Source organism: Scyliorhinus canicula, chromosome 13 (assembly GCF_902713615.1).
Source record: "Scyliorhinus canicula chromosome 13, sScyCan1.1, whole genome shotgun sequence".
NCBI lineage: Eukaryota > Metazoa > Chordata > Chondrichthyes > Carcharhiniformes > Scyliorhinidae > Scyliorhinus > Scyliorhinus canicula.
The window spans coordinates 46231610-46253963 of record NC_052158.1 but is presented as its reverse complement, the minus strand read 5'-3'; the positions used below and the strand labels follow the sequence as shown (position 1 = coordinate 46253963).

Here is a 22354-nt window from a genome sequence, read left to right as displayed (position 1 = left end):
CCAGAAACTGGTTTGCTGCTTGCAAAATGCTAATTAGTTGAGAGCAGGCTGTCTGTTCTCACTAAACAGGCTTTCCCTGCTGTCTTCCATTTTAGTTTGGCTCTGTGTCCATTTTGCGTGGCCAGCATGGCTACAGTGGAAAGGGACCAGTATGAGGTAAAGAGACCAGTTTGAGGGTGCTATTGTTGACACCTCCTCCATTCTCGCTGGCCAGGTACTCCATGAGTCCGGAGGTGGTATTAGCGTTAATGGTTTGGAATCAATGTCGCAGCACTGTAGGATAGAGGACATGTCCCTCTGGGTGTCGATTTGTGGCACCCATAGGTTTGTTCTAGCAGTGCTGGATACAAAGTTTTGGGGTTGGGGGCAGTTGGGGATTGAGTATTTTCAGGACCTATTTGTGGGGGGTAGGTTTTTGGGATTGGAGGAGTTTGAGGGGAATGGGTTTAGGCACCTGCAGGTGAGGGACTTGTTGAGGAATGTGTTGAATTTGTTCCTGCAGCTGCCCCCTCCAGCGCTGCAGGGCAAGCTTCTGTCCCATGTTGAGATAGACGAGGCCAAGGTGTTATATCTAGGGAGTTGATGGAGAGGGAGGGCGCTCCGATGTGAGGTCTGGCGCAAGTGGGAGGAGTTGGGGGGGGCCGATGCCAGCCGGGGTGTAGAGTGAGTCGCTGTGGAGTCGGATACTTTAGGAACTTTCAAGCGGTTATTGGATAGGCACATGGAGCACACCAGAATGACAGGGAGTGGGATAGCTTGATCTAGGTTTCGGACAATGCTCGGCACAACATCGAGGGCCGAAGGGCCTGTTCTGTGCTGTACTGTTCTATGTTCTGAATGTCCTCTCTCCACCACAGCTGCCAGATCATCACCGGGCTCCTTCTTCACACAAACCACAATATTTAACCATACGGTCCATTCCTCGTCAGCCCTTCTAGGAATCTCGGGCCATTCTGGCGCTGTGGAGAATAAACCCGCCTTTGCCGTGTGCAAGACTGAGTCTCATAAGGTGGTGCATCAGGCTCATATGACGGGGTCTGAGATGAATGGGTTTTTGCTGGGCTGGAGGATAGGTGTGGCTGGTGTGCAGGGAGTCTGGCAAATCATTTCAATATGTTTTCGGCATGTCCGAAGTTGGAGAGGTTCTGGAAAGTGGTTTGTGTGAAGGAGGAGCCCTGTGATGGTCTGGCTGCTGTTAAGAATCTGTTAAGAATTTACAAATATCTAGGAAGTAGAAAAGCTATTTCAGTTCATTTTTTGAATGCAGGAATTTAAACTCCTTGACCTATGTCATTATTTTCCAATCTATGTGGCAGAGACATTAAACTAGCGTTACCCTAGGAACATTGTGGTCTCCCATTGCTTTAACTGGGCTGTGGCGGGCATGGGAGCTATGGTCAGTTTTGCATGGTTTCAGTGAAGGCACCAAGCTCTTGGATTTATGGCACAACATAAATGATCATGTAATTTCTGGAATTATGCTGGATTCCTGGGATATTTAAGGTGAACCCAATGCAGTAGATGGGCAAATCTCTAGGAAATTCTGGGCCCTTACCAAAAAAGAATGGATTGATGAGTAAAGCAATTTGGCGAACCAGACTAAAGCGGGTGGGAAAATTGCGAATATCCACTGAATAGAAAATCAACTTACCAGGAATCACCCCTCCCCAAGGAAAGAGAACCAAATATTGGCTATAAAATGCAATGGGTGAGAGAGTGCAAAATAAACAAAATGTCAAAAATAAAAAGGAGATAAAAAAATAACGGACAGGATTTAACCACCGTGTTGCGCCCGGCGTGGATCTGAATAGCGGGAAAGACCAAAACCCGGCGCTAAGTCTGCGATTCACCCGGCACGCTCCCGACGGCAAGTTCCAGGTCTCGCCAAAATAGGCGAGAACCTTCCGCAGGTAAGGAACCTGCGGCTCTGGGAGTAGAATCTCCGCAGTATCCACGAACACACGGACAACATCAGGCCTATATGGCTGGTGAAGAAAATGAAGATAATCTGAAACTTCTGAAGCGCTTACATCAGAAACAGGTTCAAAGTACAGAGAATTATCAGTCTACTTCTAACTTGCTTCAGCAAACTTTGACAGAATTTCAGACGGATATTAGCCAGAATTTAAAAAGACACAGAGATTCTTCAGCAGCAGAATGAGGTTCTCTATCAGCTTCTACAAAAATGCAATGAAACTTTGAATGAAATGAGGCAGATTCTATTTCAGATTGTAGCACCTGCACTTCTGACCAGTAGCAACCCAGTGCAGAGACATCTGCTGCTGGACATGTCTTTGGTACAGGAGAGGTCATATCACCAGGACGAGGGAGACACAGAAAGAATTAGACACTATCTCTTCTACCTCATTATCCCCCCCCCCCCCCCCCCCCCATCTTTTTTACCGTGAGGGATGATTATCTGTCTTTTCAATCTGGGTTTTGCCACGACAGTGAGCTGCTCCATTGTAAGGAAAATGACAAAAGAGGTCCGAATTCGTGAGTTCGGTCCCACCGATCAGTACCTCCCATTTTCTTGGGATCAAGAATGGTTGCCTTTCGGGGAGGTAAGCTGTCCTTTGGGACAAGTAAGATGTCCTTTGAGATATTTAAAATTCAGCATGAATGTGCATAAACCCATTGGAACTGAGTATCTCACTGAAACTTTCAAAATTGTGTGACAGAAGTGTTAAGATGAACTGTCAAAGTAAAAAGGCATTTAAAACTCCTGCATTTAACTCTTTGAAAAAACTCTGGGGTGTTATAACATGAAAATGATTGCCTTTCTTTCTTGACACATGCCTCTGGGATTGACAGGATTAAGGTGAATGACAGATTTCACAACCATCCATTGTCACAGGGCACATTCCATTTCACAGTTTGATTGACAGCTCCAACTTGTTATGGACACTTAAAATGGGACTAGAATTTCGATTCTTGTTTTTATTGGGGAAGATTCAGTTCAAAAAATGTTTCTTGTTTTGAATTTAAGTTTTTCAATTTTACCAAATACTGCAAAATGTTTCAATATTTACAAATCCACAAATACAACATTTCAGGAAAAAAATATTAAAGAGAATACAACCCACTTCCGGTGACGGGGGCGGGAGGCAGCCGCACAACGGAGGGCTCCCGTTCGGGAACGGCATTTTCGGGGCTTTAAGCCCAGTCCCAGGGTCCACGGAGGCAGCAAAACAGGGAGAAGGCACAGAGGAGGCACAGTGAAGGCACGGTTAAGGGATATGTCGAGGGTGAGCAAAAAAACGGCCGTAAAAAAACAGCTGAAGGTCCGTCGGGGAGTGGAAAGGTCACCGCGGGGTCACCAAGCAAAATGGAGGCTGGAGCACCAGGGGAGGCCGCATTGCTTACGGCTGAAGAAATAACTAAGGCGATGGCTGCGGAATTCGAAAGGCAGTTTACAAAATACATGGAGACAATGAGGAAGGAGATGAGGGAGGTTTTGAGTGAACTGGTGGAGGAGGCGATTTCCCCGGTGATGATGGCGGTGGCGAGCGCAGTGGCGGAGGTGCGGGAGCAAGGGAGGCGCTGAAGGAAGTGGAGTTGACATTATTGCAGCACGGTGATCAACTTACCTCGATGGGGAAGGAGATGCGGAAAGTGATGGAGAATAACAAGGATCTGCGAAGAAAAATGGAAGACCAGGAAAACAGATCCAGACGACAGAATTTGAGGATTGTAGAGCTGCCCGAAGGAGTTGAAGGGCCGAGGCTGACTGAGTATTTTGCCGCGATGCTGGCAAAACTATTGGGGGAGGGGGAGGATCCCTCACGATATGAACTGGATCGGGCTCATCGGTCGTGGAGGCCTGTACCAAAGGCACATGAGCCACAGTCCAAAGATGTGCGGGTTAGGTGGATTGGCCATGCTAAATTGCCCGTAGTGTCCTAAAATGTAAGGTTAAGGGGGGGTTGTTGGGTTACGGGTATAGGGGGATACGTTGGTTTGAGTAGGGTGATCATTGCTCGGCACAACATCGAGGGCCGAAGGGCCTGTTCTGTGCTGTACTGTTCTATGAGCCGCCAATGGTGGTCGCTCTGTGCTTCCGTAGGTACAGTGTGAAGGAGAAGGTCCTGTGCTGGGCCAAGCAGAAGCGGGTGGTGCAGTGGGCTGGAGCTGGTATACGTGTATACCAGGACTTTACGGTGGAGCTGGCGAGGAGGCGGGCTGCTTTCAACCGGGTGAAGAGGGCACTGTACATTAGCAAGGTGCAGTGCGGCATTGTATATCCAGCGAAGCTGAGGGTGACTTACAAGCTCTAGGACTTTTATTTTGGAACGGCAGAAGCAGCGGAGGAGTTTGCGAAGGCAGAAGGACTGTGAGGAAATGATAAATTGAGAAATGGCCATGTGTCGATGTAACCTCAGGACTGTATTTTCTTCTTTTTATGTTTCACTGCGTGCAGGTGTATGGGCTAAAGGAGCCAATGTTGTATATATTTGGACAAGGGAAGTGATGGGACTTTCACTCGAAGTGAGGGCTCTTTGGGGTGCAGGCGGATATGCGGGGTTTGTGTGCTAAAAGGGGATTTCTGGGCTTTCCTAGGGCCGGGCAAGGGGGAAACGGACCCGGGCGGGGGCCTCCATGCTGGCCGGTTTAAGCAGGTCAGTGAACGGGAGTGACGTGGGGGGAGGGGCTGCGGCCATCGGAGCCTGGCAGAACAGGGTCCACATGGTCTAGCCGGGGTCGAAAGTTGGGGGAAGGAACCGAGGTTGGGGGGAGGCGTTTTACAAGAGGCATTGGACAGGTGGAGTTGGAGAGGGGGGGAGGGGGTGTTTACAACTCTTGGGTATCATGTACGGTACTCTTTCAGAGGTTGGATGGAGTTGAGTGTGTGGGGGGAGGGGGAGTGGACTCTATGGTGACCATGGGCGGTCTCGGACTCTTTTTTCTTTTTCTCCTTTGTTTTTTGTTTCCACCGTGGGACGGTTTGTTTTATTGGATGCATATATTGACAGGTGGGCAGTTGTTTGGGGTGGTGGGAGGATGGGATTGTTGTTATTGTTAAAGAGATTGATTTTGTATTTGTTACCGTTTACTGTCTCTGGGTGCGGTGTAAATTTTGAATGGAAATGTGAAAATGGAGAATAAAAACATTTTATTAAAAAAAAGAGAATACAACCCCACTTAACCCTCCCTTTCCCTCGCAACTGGCAGTGATTAATTCTTTAAAATAGGCAATGAAAGGCTGCCAGCCCCGGTAGAATCTCTCGACCGATCCCCTCACAGTGTATTTGACCGTCTTCAAGTACAGAAACTTCATTAGATCCCCTAACCATGCTGAGGCTTTGGGTGGGGTTGGTGACCTCCCCCCCCAGCAGAACCTGCCTCCAGATAATCAACGAGGTGAAGGTGAGAACATCTGCCTCTTCACCTGTCTGCAGCCCCGGGAGTCCGACACCCCAAATATGACAGCTGGAGGATAGGCTCCAATTCGAAATTTGGAATCGCTGACATGGTGCTGAAGAAAGAGACCCAAAAGTTCACAAGTTTGGGAGAGAACGAGAACATATGCGTGTGATTGGCTGGGCTCCTGGAACATTGCTCACACCTATTATCCACCTCCGGGAAAAAAACTGATCACCTCCATCTTAGTCAGTCAGATTGTTCTCTAAACACTACTTTGAGCTGGACCAAGCCCAGCTTGCACACAAGGACATGGCGTTCACCCTTCGAAGGGCCTCACTCCACACCTCGTCATCTATTATGGGCCCTGGCTCCCCCTCCAATCTTGCTTTCACCCCATCCACATGGCCCACTTCCCCTGACAGGATCCGCCCATAAATGCTACCCTCCACCGACCCCGCCAGTGAAAGTATCTTTTCCATAAGAAACGTCAGTGGCGCCTCGGAGAATGTTGGGGAGGCCTTCCATCCAAAATTCCGAACCTGAAGATACCTGAATGAAGTTGAGCCTGTATTTCACTGTCAATTCCTCTAAGCTGGCAATTCACCCTTCCAGAAACAAGTCCCTTAATCTCTCCAGCCCTTTCTTTCCCCATTCCCCAAATAAGGCATCTAGTTTTGCCAGCTTGAACAGGTGGTTGGTATAAATAGAGGCATGTTTGATGTCATAAGGAATAATGTAATTGAAAGAATTCAAATGTAACAATTGTTTTTTATGAATAAATGGTGTTTTAAAAAATAAAGTCTGAAACTGACACTTGAAACTCCATTTTATTTAACCTCAGCATGAGTCCTGATGTTTGCCCATTGTGCTAGTGGGTGAGTTTGCATGGGTGCTGTAAGGGCAATGGGTAGTTTGAGTTGACACCAAGTTAGTAATGGGGCTATAAAGAGGCACGTGGAGTGGTTGGGGGTGGATTTTGGTACAAGAAGCCATAGGTAGGAACTGGGCAGCACGGTAGCATGGTGGTTAGCATAAATGGTTCACAGCTCCAGGGTCCCAGGTTCGATTCCCGGCTGGGTCACTGTCTGTGCGGAGTCTGCACGTCCTCCCCTTTTGTGCGTGGGTTTCCTCCGGGTGCTCCGGTTTCCTCCCACAGTCCAAAGATGTGCGGGTTAGGTGGATTGGCTATGCTAAATTGCCCTTAGTGTCCTAAAAAATAAGGTTAATGGGCGGGTTGTTGGGTTACTGGTATAGGGTGGATACGTTGACTTGAGTAGGGTGATCATTGCTCGGCACAACATCGAGGGCCGAAGGGCCTGTTCTGTGCTGTACTGTTCTATGTTCTATGTGTGGTTGGATGTATAAGTTAGCATGGAGTGTATGAGTGGCCACAGGTGGAGGGCATTGGATGACGTGGAGGGTTTGAGGGGCCATGATGAGAGACATTGGTTGGCATGGATTGGACATGGTTGACATGGTGTGTGAAGGGCGACGGCTGTTTTGTTTCTCTGTTTTGTAAACTTTGATACATTGCCGGTACTCCGAGACAGGTCTTCCACCGAGGCCACCTCCTCACTCAGCATCCTCCACTCATTCCAGGGTCACCTGGCCTGACACCCTAGTGTACTCCCCCAGTTTGGAATGAATATTCCAACTTCCAGGCTCTTTTTCCCAGTTTGGGTTTCCTCAGTCAAACAGCTCAGCACAAAGCACCGAGTAAACAGGTCTCTGAGCTGGATCTTCTCACACAGCATAAGGAGCATTTCCACAGCTGATTGCCCACAGGATAGTCAGTCTGCCTAACATTAGTGTGGATCGGATGAAATTCATAGGAATCTTGATCTATCACTCATTGAATGTTCATTCCAGAACGACTGTGGATATTACAGGATGCCATCTCTTTATTTTTAAAAAACTGCTCCGACGCTGGTATGTTTGACACAGATTTCTAGTGTGGGAATAGCATTCTACATCCTCTGAGCCTTTCAAACTGACAACATCAGTGAGGGATGTGTAGCCTCGGATGTGTTTGACAGCAGATCAGTAGAGGAAGACCCGCAGCATCCAAGGCAGCGATGACATGCAGTGGTGGGATCAGCACATGTACAGGAGAGAGAGAGAGAGAGAGAGAGAGAGAGACATAGGAGAGAAGGAATAAAAGATCAACTCTGTTACTGTGTTTGTGACTTGATCGCTCATTCCCGGCGGACCTCTCTGCTGGCCCCTCGTGCCTGCCCCTCACCTCTTTTCCCAGCCCATCTCCCTTTCCAAGAATTAGGGGGGTGACAACACATTGGAGAGGAAAGGGAGGTTGGAGAAGGGGCCGCAATTTACACGAATGGAGAAGTTGAGGCTTGTTTTGTTTGACGAGGGGGGAAATGAGAGCAGATTTAAAGGAGAGAGGGACAACATCTGAAGAGAACCGTGAACAATATCGGCTAACATGGGGATCAGGAGGGGAAGTTGAATGATCAGTTCAGTGGGAATAGGGTTGAGGGGACATGAGGTGGGTCTCGTGGATAAGATGAGCTCAGAGAGGACATAAGGGGAGATTGGAGAGAAACTAGAGAAAGATGTAAGTTCAGGGCTCGGGCAGGGGGAGCATTAATGGAAGTTTGTCCAGGCGGGCGAGTGGAAGGGAGGGAAGTGACAGAGGAAGCTGATTGTTTCAATATGATTTCCCTGCGCAGAGGGGTCAATAAGCAGGGAGTGGAGATTTAAAGTAAGCCTTTGACAAGGTGCCGCATAGGAGACTGTTAAGAGCCCATGGTGTTAGGGGTAAGATCCTGGCATGGAGAGAGAGGATTGGCTGACTGGCAGAACAGAGAGTGGCGATAAAGGGGTCTTTTTCAGGATGGCAGCCGGTGACTAGTGGTCAGGGGTCTGTGCTGGGACCACAACTTTCCACAATATACATTAATGATCTGGAAGAAGGAACTGAAGGCACTGTTACTAAGTTTGCAGATGATACAAAGATCTGCAGAGGGACAGCTAGTATTGAGAAGAGGTGGGCTGCAGAAGGACCTGGACAGGCTAGGAGAGTGGGCAAAGAAGTGGCAGATTGAATACAATATGGAAAAGTGTGAGGTTATGCACTTTGGAAGGAGAAATGGAGACATACACTATTTTCTAAATGGGTAAATGCTTAGGAAATCAGAAGCACAAAGGGACTTGGGAGTCCTTGCCCATGATTCTCTTAAGGTTAACGTGCAGGTTCAGTTGGCAGTTAGGAAGGCAAATACAATGTTAGCATTCATGTCGCGAGGGCTAGAATACAACACCAGGGATGTACTTCTGAGGCTATACAAGACTCTTCAGATCCCATTTGGAGTATTGCGAGCAGTTTGTGCCCTCTATCTAAGGAAGGATGTGCTGGCCTTGGAAAGGGTCCAGAGGAGGTTCACAAGAATGATCCCTGGAATGAAGAGCTTGTATGAAGAACGGTTGAGGATACTGGGTCTCTACTCGTTGGAGTTCAGAAGGATGAGGGGGGGTCTTATTGAAACTTGCAGGATAATGCAAGGCCTGGATAGAGTGGACATGGGGAGGGTGTTTCCACTTGTCAGAAAAACTAGAAGCAGAAGACGCAATCTCAGACTAAAGGGACAATCCTTTTAAACAGAGATGAGGAGAAATGAGAGGAGAATCGAGGAGTAATTTCTTCACCCAGGGGGTGGTGAGGGGGGAGGAGCGCAGAGGTCTTGGAGGGAGATAGGCTGTTGCAGCGGGTGAGGAGATGGAGCAATCTGCATGTGAGTACAAGAATTTTAAATTGGAGGGACAGGTGTGATAGGTGTGAGCTAGGATAGAGGCAGCAGCTGACCTGTTATTTCTGGAGGGTGAAAGATGGGAAGCTGGACAGGAGAGCATCAGAATGGCCCAGTCAAGAAGCAACAACAGCAAGGATGAGGATTTCGACAGCAGATGGACTGCAGGGGTGGGTGGGGGTCTTAGAAATGGCCAGTGCTACAGAGGGGAAGTGGGTGATCTTTGATCCAGCTCAGGAGTGGGTATGGGGTAGAATTGGATCCTGCTTTAGTTGATGATGTACAGATCCGCTTCAGGTGATGGGTCTTTGACTAATACCATGGGTAATGTTTCTCTCCAGTCTGGGAGAACTACTATCCTGTAGATGTGAGGGAGTGTCTCTACAGACCCGAGTTCCCTCAGCTCATCATGCCTCGATGTAATAACGGTGTCATATGTTCACCGTACACTTTTCCAAGATTAATTTTGTGTTCTGGAAAAGATCTAGAATCATTTTCAGGACTTCTGGTGGTCGCTTGTTAGGTGGCTCTTGCAGGAGTCTCTGGTTTGTGGTCTTTTATGCCAGGTCTCGGGGGTTGTTTTTTTTAGTTGATGATGTACAGATCCTCTTCAGGTGACGGGTCTTTGACTAATACCATGGGTAATGTTTCTCTCCAGTCTGGGAGAACTACTATCCTGTGGATGGTGTGGGAAGTCATAAGGAGGTTGGGGAATGTCATAGACATAGAAGAAAGGTCCTGGAAAGAAGGGGGCGAGCGAAAGTCCACCGGTGAGTGCTGCTGTAAGCCCTGTAGGAAGGTGGAGGCCCGCGAAACTGTTTGTGGCATTGGTGGAGGAGGAGAAGAATCCTCCCATTAGGAGTTGGACAGGGCACATAGTCGATCAGGCCAAAGCCTAAAGCGAATGAGCCACCAAGGGTGGTCATAGTCTGCTTCCAAAGCTGCCATCTGAAGAAGATTTTGAGCTGGGCGAAGCAGAGACCATAGGCGGGAATCTCCCCTATGGGATGGAGTGGCGTGAACCACTCGGGCATCGGGCTGCCCTAACATTGAGGGGCTAGGCCCGTGCTGGAATGGTTTGCGTGTCGCCGAGCGTCAGCGGCTACTGACGTCATCCCTGCGTCATCGTGAAGACTATGGCGAAGGCGGAAGGAAAAGAGTCCCCACGGCACAGGCCCGCCCGCCGATCGGTGGGCCCCCCCGGGGCCAGATCGCCCCCCCCCCCCCCCCCCCCCCCAGGACCCGGTAAGGTAGATGGTTTGATTCACGCCGGCGGGAGAGGCATGACAGCGGCAGGACTTCGGCCCATCGCGGGCCGGAGAATCGCCGGGGGGGGGGGCCCGCTGACAGGCACGGTGCGATTCCCGCCCCCGCTGGTCTACCCAGTGAAGCCGAGAGCGACTTACAACTCAAAGGACTTTTATTTTGTGGCAGGTGAGAAGGGCAAGGGGAGCTGTCTATGTGTACGGGGAGAAGGCAGGACATATGCTGGTAGGTCAGCTTCATAGGAAGGCCGCGGCGGGGGATATAGTTTGGTTGCGGGACAAGACAGGGGTATTGGTGGTGGCTCCGGAACAGATTAAGAAGGTGTTTGAGAAGTTGTATAGGGACTTGTATAAGTCAGAGCCACCAGAGGATGAGTGGGATTTGAAGGCATTCCTGAGTGGATTAGAGTACCAAGGTTGAGTGAGGCGGAGAGGGCAGGGCAGGAGGAGCTGATGGGGGTGGAGGTGAAGGTGGCAAACGGGAGGATGCAGGTAGGGAGGGCAGCAGGGCCTGATGGGTTCCCGGTCAAACTTTATGAAAGATTTAAGGATAGGCTGGTGCCGTTGATGGTAGGACTATTCGAGAAGGAGATGGACAGGGGTGTTTTGTCGCAAACGATGAGGGGAGGATCAGACGTGGTTCGTTAAGGGCAGATAGTTGTTGTTGAATGTGAGAAGGCTGTTGAACGTGGTGCTCTCTCCAGCAGAGGGAAGAGAGATGGAGATGGTGGTGCCGTTAGATCGGGTGGATTGGAGATATCTGATGGCGGTGTTGGAGAAACTTGGGATTCGACCGAAGTTTGTGGTGTGGGTACAGCTGTTTGTATAAGGAGCTGATGGTGAGTGTGCACATGAATAATATGAACTCACACCAGGGTACGAGGCAAGGATGCACCAAGTCCCCCTTCTGTTTGCATTGGCTATAGAGTCCTTGGCCATTGTGCTGAGAAGCTCAGGTTGTGGAAGGGGACAGTGAGGTGGGGGGTGGGAGGTGGAGCATAGGATGTCTTTATATGTGAATGACTTGTTCCTGTATATTTCAGAACCAAGCACTTCGGTGAGGAGCACAATGGTGGGGAGAGTGGACTGACTTGTTGAGGTGGGAAAATCTTCCTCTTTCGTGGTCGAGCCGTGTACAGGCAGTAAAGCTGAATATTTTGATTCTTGTTAAGTGCCTGACGGTCTTTTTGCCCACGGCATTTTTCAGGGGGGTTGACAGTGTCATCTCATTTCGGCGAGGAAGGTTGCTAGGATTAAAATTTCCCCTTGGTGGTGGGAACAATGACCATCGGGCATAGTTTTAAGGTAAGGGGCAGGGGTTTTAGAGTGGATGTGAGGAAAAATCTCACAGGGAGTTTGGAACTCCCTGTCTGAAAGAGTGGTGGAGGCAGAGACCCTCATAACATTTTAAAAGCAACTTAAACTACCCAAATAATTTTTTCCCCCAATTAAGGGGCAATTTAGCGTAACCAATCCAACTACCCTGCACAACTTTGGGTTGTGGGGGTGCGACCCACACAGATACGGGGAGAATGTGCAAACACCATACAGACAGTGACCTGGGGCTGGGATTGAATCTGGGTCCTTGGCGCCGTGAGGCAGCAGTGCTAACCACTGCGCCAATGTGCCACACTGACCCCACATAACATTTTAAGAGGTATTTTGACATGCACTTGCAATCCCAAGGCATACAAGGCTATGAGCCAAGTGCTGGAAAATGGGATTAGAATAGTTAGATTGTTTTTGACCAGCGCAGACTCAATGAGTCAAAGGGCCTTTTCTGTGTTCTATGACACCAGAGACTTTACCACCTTTCACAGCTTCAGGAACCCAGACAGGCAGCAAGGTGGCACCACAACTGGCTCTGTTGCTCAGCAGGGCAGCAGGGGAGGGAAAAGTGCAGGACAGAGATAGTAATAGGGGACTAAGGGGCACAGATAGGCGCTTCTGTGGACCTGAGAGACTCCAGGATGGTATGTTGCCTCCCTGGTGCCAAGCTCAAGGATGTCTCTGAACGAACACAGGACATCCTGAAGAGTATGGTGAACAGCCAGAGGTCGTAGTACACAGCTACTAACGACATAGGCAGGAAGAGTGATGAGGTCCTCCAGAAGGAGTTCAGGACGTTAGGCAGTAAACTAAAAAGCTGGACCTCTCAGGTTGTAATATCAGGATTACTCCCTTTGCCACGTGCCAGTGAGGCTAGAAATAGGAGGATAGTGCAGCTAATCACGTGGCTAAACAGGTGGTGTAGGAGGGTGGGTTTTGGATTTCTGGACCATTGGGATCTCTTCCGGGGCAGGTGGGACCTGTACAAGAAGGACGGGTTACATCTAAACTGGAGGGGTACCAATATCCTGGCTGGGAGGTTTGTGAGAGTCACTCGGGAGGATTTAAACTAGTATGGCCGGGGGGGGGGGGGGGGGGGGGGGGATTTAAACTAGTATGGCCGGGGGGGGGGGGGGGGGGGGGGGGGGGAGTGTCATAACTGAAGGAGAAATAGAGAACAAAATAAGCTAACCACCCTCCGGCAGAGCAAAAGAAAAGGTGACAAGTGTGAGAAGGGAGGTGGGCAATGCAGGACTGAGGGTGTTGTACCTAAATGTCACAGTAGACGGAGTTAGGTGAAAGGTAAATGAGCTTGTTGCGCACATTGAAATTGGCCGGTACGATGTTGTGGCATCACAGAGACGTGGCTGCAAGGGGATCAGGGCTGGGATCTAAATATATAAGGATATGTGTCCTATCGAAAGGACCGGCAGATGGGAAAGGAGGGGGGGGGGGGGGCAGGGTTGCGTTGTTTGTAAGGAATTAAGTTAAATCGATAGCAAGGAGCGATATAGGATCAGAAGGCTGAGAATTTCTGTGGGTAGAGTTGAGGAATCGCAAAGGTAAAAAGACCCTGATGGGAGTTATGTACAGGACCCCGAGCAGTAGTCAGGATGTGGGGCAGAAAATAAATCGGGAGATAAAAAAGGCAATAATCATGCGGGACTTCAATATGCAGATGGACTGGGAAAATCAGGTTGGTAGTGGATCCCAAGAAAGGGAATTTGTGGAATGTCTAAGATGGTTTGTTGGAGCAGCTTGTGACAGCCTACTAGGGAACAGGCAATTCTGGATTTGGTGGTGTATAATAAGGCAGACTTGATTCGGGAACTTAAGGTGAAGAAACCCTTTGGAGCAGTGACCACAATATGATAGAATTTACCCTGCAGTTTGAGAGGGAGAACCTGCAATCAGATGTAACGGTATTACAATTAAATAAGGGTAACGACAAAGACATGAGGGAGGAGCTGGCCAGATTTGATTGGAAAAGGAGCCCAGCAGGGAAGTCAGTGGAACAACAATGGCAGGAGTTTTGGGGGTTATTCTGGAGGCACAACAGAAATTCATCCCGAGGAGGAGGAAATATGCTCAGGAAAGGACAAGACATTCAAGGTTGACTAGGGAAGTCAAGGACAGCATAAAAGCAAGAGGGAAGTCAAGGACAGCACAAATACAACATTAGTATTCATGTTGAGAGGGCTAGAACACATCACCAGGGATGTACATCCGAGGGTATATAAGGCTCTGGTTAGACCCTATTTGGAGTACTGAGCAGTATCGGGCCCCGTATCTTAAGGAAGGATGTGCTGATCTTGGAAAGGGTCCAGAGGAGGTTCACAAGAATGATCCCTGGAATGAAGAGCTTGTCGTAAGAGGAACGGTTGAGGACTCTGGGTCTGTACTCGTTGGGAGTTTAGAAAGGTGAGGGGGGATCTTATTGAAACTTACAGGATACTGCGAGGCCTGGATAGAGTGGAGAGGATGTTTCCACTTGTAGGAAAAACTAGAACCAGAAGACATTATCTCAGACTAAAGGGACGATCCTTTAAAACAGATGAGGAGGAATTTCTTCAGCCAGAGGATGGTGAATCTGTGGAATTCTTTGCCGCAGAAGGCTGTGCAGACCAAATTACAGTGATTAAGACAGAGGTATAGGTTCTTGATTAATAAGGGGATCAGGGATTATGGGGAGAAGGCAGTAGAATGGAGATGAGAAAAATATATTACATAGAATTTACAGTGCAGAAGGAGGCCATTCGGCCCATCGAGTCTGCACCGGCTCTTGTAAAGAGCATCCTACCCAAGGTCAACACCTCCACCCTATCCCCATAACCCAGTAACCCCACCCTAAGGGCAATTGCCCTAAGGGCAATTTTGGACACTAAGGGCAATTTAGCATGGCCAATCCACCTAACCTACACATCTTTGGACTGTGGGAGGAAACCGGAGTACCCGGAGGAAACCCACGCACACACGGGGAGGATGTGCAGACTCCGCACAGACAGTGACCCAAGCCGGAATCGAACCTGGGACCCTGGAGCTGTGAAGCAATTGTGCTATCCACAATGCTACCGTGCTGCCCATAATATCAGCCATGATTGAATGGCAGAGCGGACTCGATGGGCCGAGTGGCCTAATTCTACTCCTATGTCTTATGGAGTATGAATGGTTTCCCCGTGACTACGTGGGTTTACTCCGGGTGTCCCGGTTTCCTCACTGTCCAAGGATGTGCAGGTTAGGTGGATTGACCATGCTAAATTGCCCCTTAGTTTCCAAAGGTTAATTGGGGTTGCAGGGTTACGGGGATAGTGTGGAGGAATAAGCCTGTATGTGGTGTTCTTTCAGGAGGTCGGTACTGACTCGATGGGTTGAATGGCCTCCTTTTGCACTGTCGGGATTCTATGATATTCTATTGTATGAGAGATAACACTGACACCTACAGTTCCAACTAGTTAGCACTTTAAATCCAGTCAAACTTTCAGGCTGCTGGTTTACAGGGGGAAAAGCATTCTGTAGACAGCCTTGGGACTTAACCCCTTCGAAATGGAATTTAATAAAAAAAGCAATGTTATAAGTTATTGTCAGCTGTGGCTTTGTTAGCACTCGCATCTCAGTGTCAGAAAACTGTTAGTTCAAGTCTCACTCTAGCACCGAGGCTGACACTGCGGTGCAGTATGAGGGAATGCTGCACTGTCAGTGGTAGCATCTTTCAGATGAGTCAAACCAAGTCCCTGTCTGCCAACTCCGATGAGTGTAAAATATCCCAAGACACTACATTGAATAAGACAGGGTTTTTCAAAGTCATGGTTGCAACCTGCGGGTGGGTAGTGGGCAGGTGTCAGGAGAGTCAGAGAGAGAACATTCCTACTCCGATTGTGGGAGAAGCACCCAACAGCCACTACCGGCTGTTAACATCGGGAATTGCAGCCGCTGCTGCCTTTTAAATGGAGATACATGATTAGGCTGTGTGGAGTCTTCTGGCCAGAAGCAACACCCTGCACGTAGAATTGATGTGACGCTCCATCCAGGTATGTGCTTTTGGTGCCAATGCAGGGAGCAGAGCTGCTTCAATTTTGCAGCTGCTGGCAAGCAAGGCATGTGAACTGTGAAGATCAATGGTTTTCTTAAAAGTAAGAGCCGGCCAGATTCAAAGAGGCAGTTTATTTATTGGACAGGATCTCACAACTGAATCTGCTGGAGAGAGCTACTAGGAGAGTCCAGAGGAATGCTGGTGTTAAAATGCCAGGGCTTCTGGTTAATGGCCCTGAAAAAAGAAACTTGACTCAGTAAGGAAGCAGTATAAAAATGATTTCTTGAGGTAGGGCGAAATTCTCCCATCGGGAGACTAAGTGCCGACGCCGGAGTGAAAACCGGAGTGTTTCACTCCGGCATCGGAGGCCGCTCCTCGCCCCCTATTCTCCCACCCCCAGGGGGCTAGGAGCGGAGCCACGTCAATTACGCGTGCCGGGCCTTGGCACCGCGTCAAACAGCGCCGTGTAAATTACGTGGCCGGCGGCGCGTACATGACATCACCTGCGCACGCGCAGGTTGGCCGGAACCAACCCGCGCATGCGCAGTTGCCGTCCTCCCCGCGGGCGCACCGCAAGACATGGAGGATCGATCTTGCGGGGCGGCGGAGGAAGAGTGTGTCCTTTAGAGAAGCTGGCCCGCCAATCGGTGGGCACCGATCGCGGGCCAGACCCCTACTGAGCGCCCCCCCGTTGCTCGATCCTCCCTCCACCACCCCCCACAGGCCGCACACGCAGCATTCGCGCGCTGTTCACGCCGGCAGCGACCAGGTGTGGTTGGCGTGAACCCGTCGGATTGGGCAGGCCGCTCGGCCCATCCGGGCCGGAGAATCGCCGCTCGACCGTTAGATACGGCGAGCGGCGATTCTTCGAGCAGCCTATCGTGAAACGCGGCACGCCATTTTGGGGGGGTGGGAGAATCGCGTGCGGATGCCAGGGCGGCGTGGCGGGAATCGCCCGACACTCCCGCGATTCTCCCACCCGGCGTGGGGGTCGGAGAATTGCGCCCGTAGTGTTTTGTCAATTGTGACAATGCAAATAAGAAGGCGAAGCCCATGTGTGTTATGTGCAGAGAAGTACTGACAAATGAGAGAAGTTTCCGAATTTGAAAGAGAAGTTGTGTGGGGCAAAATTCCTTTTTAGGTTGAGACCGCAGAGCCAATTATTAATTTAGAGCAGACTCCTAATTAAAAAACTATGTTGCTGCAGATTATCTGTAATACCACATTGAAAATGTGCCAAAAGCCCTCATGGCTGTCAGCATTCTGGTGTAGCAGCTCGCAGGAGTATCAAGTGCTGAGTAAAACAAGCATTTGTTGCTATTGAACTTTATGAAGACCTACATTTGTGAGGTTGGATTTTTCATTTTAATAAAGATGAAGACGGCATAAAGGAACTGGCTGGTCTGCACCTTTTAACCGGATTAAAGTGAGGTCATGAGGACAAAGAAGCCTCCCCTTTTGCATTGAAAGGTAAGCAAACATGGTGTGTGTCAGAAGGTCAGCTAGCGTGAGTCGTGAAGTTTGGCCAGCGTGGATCCCGAAAGTTGGCTGGTTGCCAAAAGTGGGTACCCAGAAAAGAAGTTTGAAAAACACTGGTATAAGAGCAGTGATGTCCCTGATGTCCCAGTCAATATGGATCCTGCAATCAACAACAGAAAAACAGATTATCTGGTCATTATTGATGCTTTTGGGAGCTTGATGTGCACTAATTGACTGCTATGTTTCCGACATTACAACAGTGACTAAACTTCACAAAACAATTCTTTGGTCCAAAGTGCTTTTGGATGTCCTGAATTGATCAAAGTTGATATACAAATACTTGTCTTTCTTTCTTCAGGAAACATTCTGCTCCCTGTGAACTAGAAATTAGCAACCTTTTGATGGAGAAAGTATACCAGCCACAGTGAGATTGACCAATATATTGTGTATAGGACTCTTGGGCTTAGTCTCCTGAGCGTTTCAATGAATATAAACACTGACAAATCAGATACTTTGGGATAAGTTTAAAAACAAAGTGAATTTATTCTCAGTTATAAATCTATACAGAAGATTGATAAAGCATTAGACAAACAAAACAATTGTCAGCTTAAACCAAACTTTGAATCAATCATGAACCAAGTGGCAGCACAGTAGCATAGTGGTTAGCACAGTTGCTTCACAGCTCCAGGGTCCCAGGTTCGATTCCCGGCTGGGTCACTGTCTGGGAGGAGTCTGCACGTTCTCCTTGTGTCTGCGTGGGTTTCCTACGGGTGCTCCGGTTTCCTCCCACAGTCCAAAGATGTGCGGGTTAGGTGGATTGGCCATGATAAATTATCCGTAGTGTACAACAAAACGTTAAGTGGGGTTACTGGGATAGGGTAGATACGTGGGCTTCAGTAGGGTGTTCTTTGTAAGGGCCGGTGCAGACTCTATGAGCCGAATGGCCCCCTTCTGCACTGTAAATTCTATGATTCTATGAAGCAATACATCTGAAAATGGTCATACTTCTCAGAACATGAACTGAACCTTGGAAGATGTAAGGTGAACATATCACATTGTTATTACATCGGGATACGATGGGCTGAGGAAACTCAGGTCTGTGGAGACTTCCCCCAACCCACCCCCCCGGCCCGAAACTCAGGATAATAGCCGTCCCAGACATGCGAGTACAAATATTACCCATGATGTTAGTCAAATACCCGTCACCTGAAGAGGATCTCTATAATTCACATCAACAACTAAAGCAGGATCTGATTCTACCCATAGCCACACCTTGGGAACTGGCTCATTTTACAAACACATACATACTCGCATCAGCAAACTACAGATAGAATTTTCTTTTTAATCCCTGTGCTTTAGTTGGCTTGTTCAGAAATGACACCAAACTTTAGTGGCTGGCTGGAGCTTGTTTCCATCATGCAAACCCACAATGATTAGAGAGATCCAGTGGTTATGTGGGTCCATGGTCCAGTTTCATTCCTGGAAGACACTTTCCACTAGGTGAGTTGGACAGTGTTTCCTAATTACCAACTCTCTGTCCTTTGACCCTCCATTCCCCACAATGCTTCAGTAGTTGTCAATCTGGTTTAACCACACCATCATCCATCTTTTACACCCTTGTTCCCAAAATTACCTTTATTCTCTTCCTTCCTGGCCGATCTCCCTGCTTCTCAAGTGAAAGGGATGAAAATTTGAGCATTATCTGGCACCCAACTGGTTTAGCCATAGGACCATAAGAAAGAAAGAAGGACAGGAGTAGGCCATTTAGTCCTTTGAGCCAGCTCCGCTGTTTAATAAGATCTAAAACTCTTTCCTGCCTTATTTCCATTAATTTCTCTTCATGTCAACCTTGAAAAATGTTCAAGGTCTCGGCTTCCATCCATTGCCAGATCTGACTGGACCACATCAAAACACCAGTGGTCCTTATTTCCTCTGTCAAAACTGCTCATTACTCCAGGGCCATCCTGAAGAGAAAGGATAACCTTTCCTCCCCAAAACAACTGTGTCCTTGTGGAAGTTCTGCCCCAGCTGTACAGAGCTACGTTTAGTCCCTATCTGGAGAACTGTGTTCAGTTCTGGGCACCACACCTCATGAAGGATGTATTGGTCTTGGAGAGAATGCAGTGTGGATTCGCCAGAATGTTTCTGCAGTTAAAATTATGAACACATGTTTTACAGACTGAGCTTGTGTTCCATTGAGTGTAGAAAGTAAGGAATAATTGAGTTGAGGTATTTAAGATGATTAAACAAGTTGATAGAGTAGTTAGAGAGAAACTATTGCTCTGGTGGGAGAGTCCAAAACAAGGAGACATTAAAATTAGAGCTCGGCTGTTTGGGGGTGATGTCAGCAAACGCTTCTTCACAAAAAGGGGACTGGAAATCTGGAACTCTCTCCCCAGAAAAATCTGTTCATTGAAAATGTAAATATTGAGATTGATAGGCTTATTGTTAGACAAGGGGATTAAGAATTACAGAGCCAAGGCTGATTGATAGAGTTAAGATACGGATTGGCAATGATCTAATTGAATGATGTCACAGGCTCAAGGGATGAGTCCAGTCCCTACTTTCATTAAATTCCTCTTGATTGTCCTCTCCACTGTCATCTTCTTCAACCTAGAGCTGGGTTTCCGACCCCAGATCACCTACATCGTCCTCTGTAACATCGCCCACTTCCAACACCCCCATCCACCTCCCCATTCGTCCATCTGCTGTTGAGATCCTCAACCATGCTGGCTGAGTGAAATCTTTTCCTCAGTGTGGATGTGACAGTGTATCATGAGCATTGCTGATCGTGTGAAGCTCAGTCACACACACCACTTGTCTTCCCTGCTGTGTGAATGCGATGGTGATCCAACATGCCCCATAATTGTTCAAAGTCCTTATTACACACCTCACAGGTGAATATTTTCTTCTCTCCTGTGTGAATGCGCCGGTGCTTCACCAGGCCTGATTTCTCTCTAAAGTCCTTATTACACACCTCACACTTGAATGGCTTCTCACCAGTGTGAATGCGTTGGTGTTCACGGACTCTCGACGGCCGATCAAATGATTTTTTACACACTTTACACTTAAATGGTTTCTCCCCAGTATGAATGCGTTGATGTTCACGGAGGGTCGATGATTGGGAGAATGACTTCTTACACACTTCACAGGTAAATGGTTTCTCCCCAGTGTGAATACGTCGGTGTTGCGTGAGTGCCGATGAACGTGTGAAGGCTCGGTCACACAACTCGCACATGAAGGGATTCTCCCCTGTGTGAATGCTCTGGTGTATCAGGAAATCCGTAGATGTTGGGAAAGCTTTATCACAAAACGCACACTTGAAGGGTTTCTTCCCTGTGTGCATTGTCTGATGGACCTGGAGGTTTGATAACTGTGTGAAAGTTTTCTCACACACATCACAGCGGAATGGCTTCTCCCCTGTATGAATGCGTTTGTGTACGTGGAGATGTGATGCCTGCGAGAATGATCTGTTGCAAACCTCACACGTAAATGATTTCACTCCAGTGTGAGTGAGTTGGTGGTGTCGAAAGTGGGATGAAGACGTGAATGATTTGTCACAAAACCCACACTGCAACAGTTTCTCCTCCATGTGGCTTGTCCTGTGGTTACAGCTGGTACAACTGAATCTGTGGAGTCTACCTCACACACCTCACTCTTGAACAGTCTCTTACCTGTAGGAATGAGTCAGTGGTTCATGAGGCTCGATCAATGATTGAAGCTCTCACCACACTTGGAGCCCACTCACACTTCTTCCCAGCCTCACCCTGACTGATCACTCACAGCCGAATCTTCAGAAAGGTTGGTTCTGATGGAAGGTTCCACACCACTGACCAGTTTCAGATCTGATGATATGTCAAAGCTCCCCAGATCCGACCAATTTCCAGATGTTTTCAGAAACCAACTTCCCTGTTGTGCAATGCTGTGAAGGGACTGGGTGTCTTCCTACAGTTGTGTAGTTGTTCTTTGGGTGATGGTCAGGAACTATCTGTGGTGTCTAACCTCTCTGTATTCTCTGATGTAGTACGGTGTAATCTGTAAAACAGGAAAAGAAAACATGATTTCCTCCAACTCCCTCTCCTCATTTGCAGAAGGAACTGACTCCTCAGTTAGACTGTTCCGTAGTGACTGCCAGTCTACTATTCCCGTGTGGGGGATCAGATACAAGTATTTTCTTTTTCCTAATTTAACTGTGACACACCCTCTATTTACAGCAGGGACATTGGATAGTGACCAGGAACAGACAACGTGGATACTTTCTTTCCTCCACCCAGTCTCCAGGCACTGTGAGGGCAAAGGAAAAGACAGTCGGGTGGAGTATAAAGCAGGTGATTTATTTACTATGGGCTTGTGTTGCATTGGCAAAGACCAGTTTAACCCTTTGAGTATCTGGTTAATATAAAAACTCAGGAAAAATGTTAATTTAATGGAAATTTTGAAATTTCCCCTTTTGTTCTCCCAAATTATTTGAAGAAAACAAAGTGGGCAGGAAGTGCTGGAAGCAGAGGAAAATATTACTTCAAAGTAGTTGATTGCAGGGTTCTGATTTATCCTGGGAAATTAGACACACTGCACTCCAACTGCACATCCCAAATTCAGCTCTCAGACACAGCACTGGGCAAAACTATCAAATCCAAGCCCAGGCTTATGGAAAGGCCGAGGCCTTCAGATACAATCTTTAAAGAAGACATTAAAATACATTTCAATAAGTGTGTCTCTGCCCCTCCCAGATAATCACACCTCACCTTCTCATATTCAGCAATGACCCATCAACAAAGCTCAGCCTGTAAATCAGAAAGGAAATGCTTCCAATAAACTCAATGTATAACACAGGCAATCAACAGCTCAGCTCCCTGATTGACGGCTCTCACAGCCAATCAGAGAAGGGAATCTACAGCCGCTCACAAAGCACCGAGTAAACAGGTCTGTGAGCTGGATCTTCTGACACAGCATAAGGGGCATTTCCACAGCTGATTGCCCACAGGATAGTCAGACTGCCTGAACATTAGTGTGGATATTGTGCAATGTAATGATTGTAAATTGTGCTCCTTCACTCACCATCTCCTGACTTGGTTTTGAGTCCCTACAGGAAGTGAAGCAGCTGTGGTAGAGGAAGAGGA

At 48.2% G+C, this 22354-nt stretch overlaps 2 protein-coding genes across 3 annotated transcripts in view; both read right to left on the bottom strand.

Annotated features, from left to right (window-relative positions):
• LOC119976646 (zinc finger protein 2-like) overlaps positions 1 to 22354 on the bottom strand; it is a 482048-nt gene that overhangs the window by 126095 nt on the left and 333599 nt on the right. The window lies entirely within an intron of this gene.
• LOC119976698 (zinc finger protein 239-like) lies at positions 17754 to 22347 on the bottom strand. 2 transcript variants are annotated; one of them, XM_038817405.1, is made up of 2 exons: positions 21980 to 22347; positions 17754 to 21269 (listed from the first exon to the last, which is right to left on the bottom strand). In XM_038817405.1, the coding sequence occupies exon 2, from the start codon at positions 20824 to 20826 to the stop codon at positions 20035 to 20037; it is 792 nt and encodes a 263-aa protein (XP_038673333.1). In that variant the 5' UTR covers positions 20827 to 21269; positions 21980 to 22347; the 3' UTR covers positions 17754 to 20034. The 2 variants fall into 2 exon arrangements, with proteins under 2 accessions (XP_038673333.1, XP_038673334.1); XM_038817406.1 differs by having other exon boundaries at positions 22293 to 22338.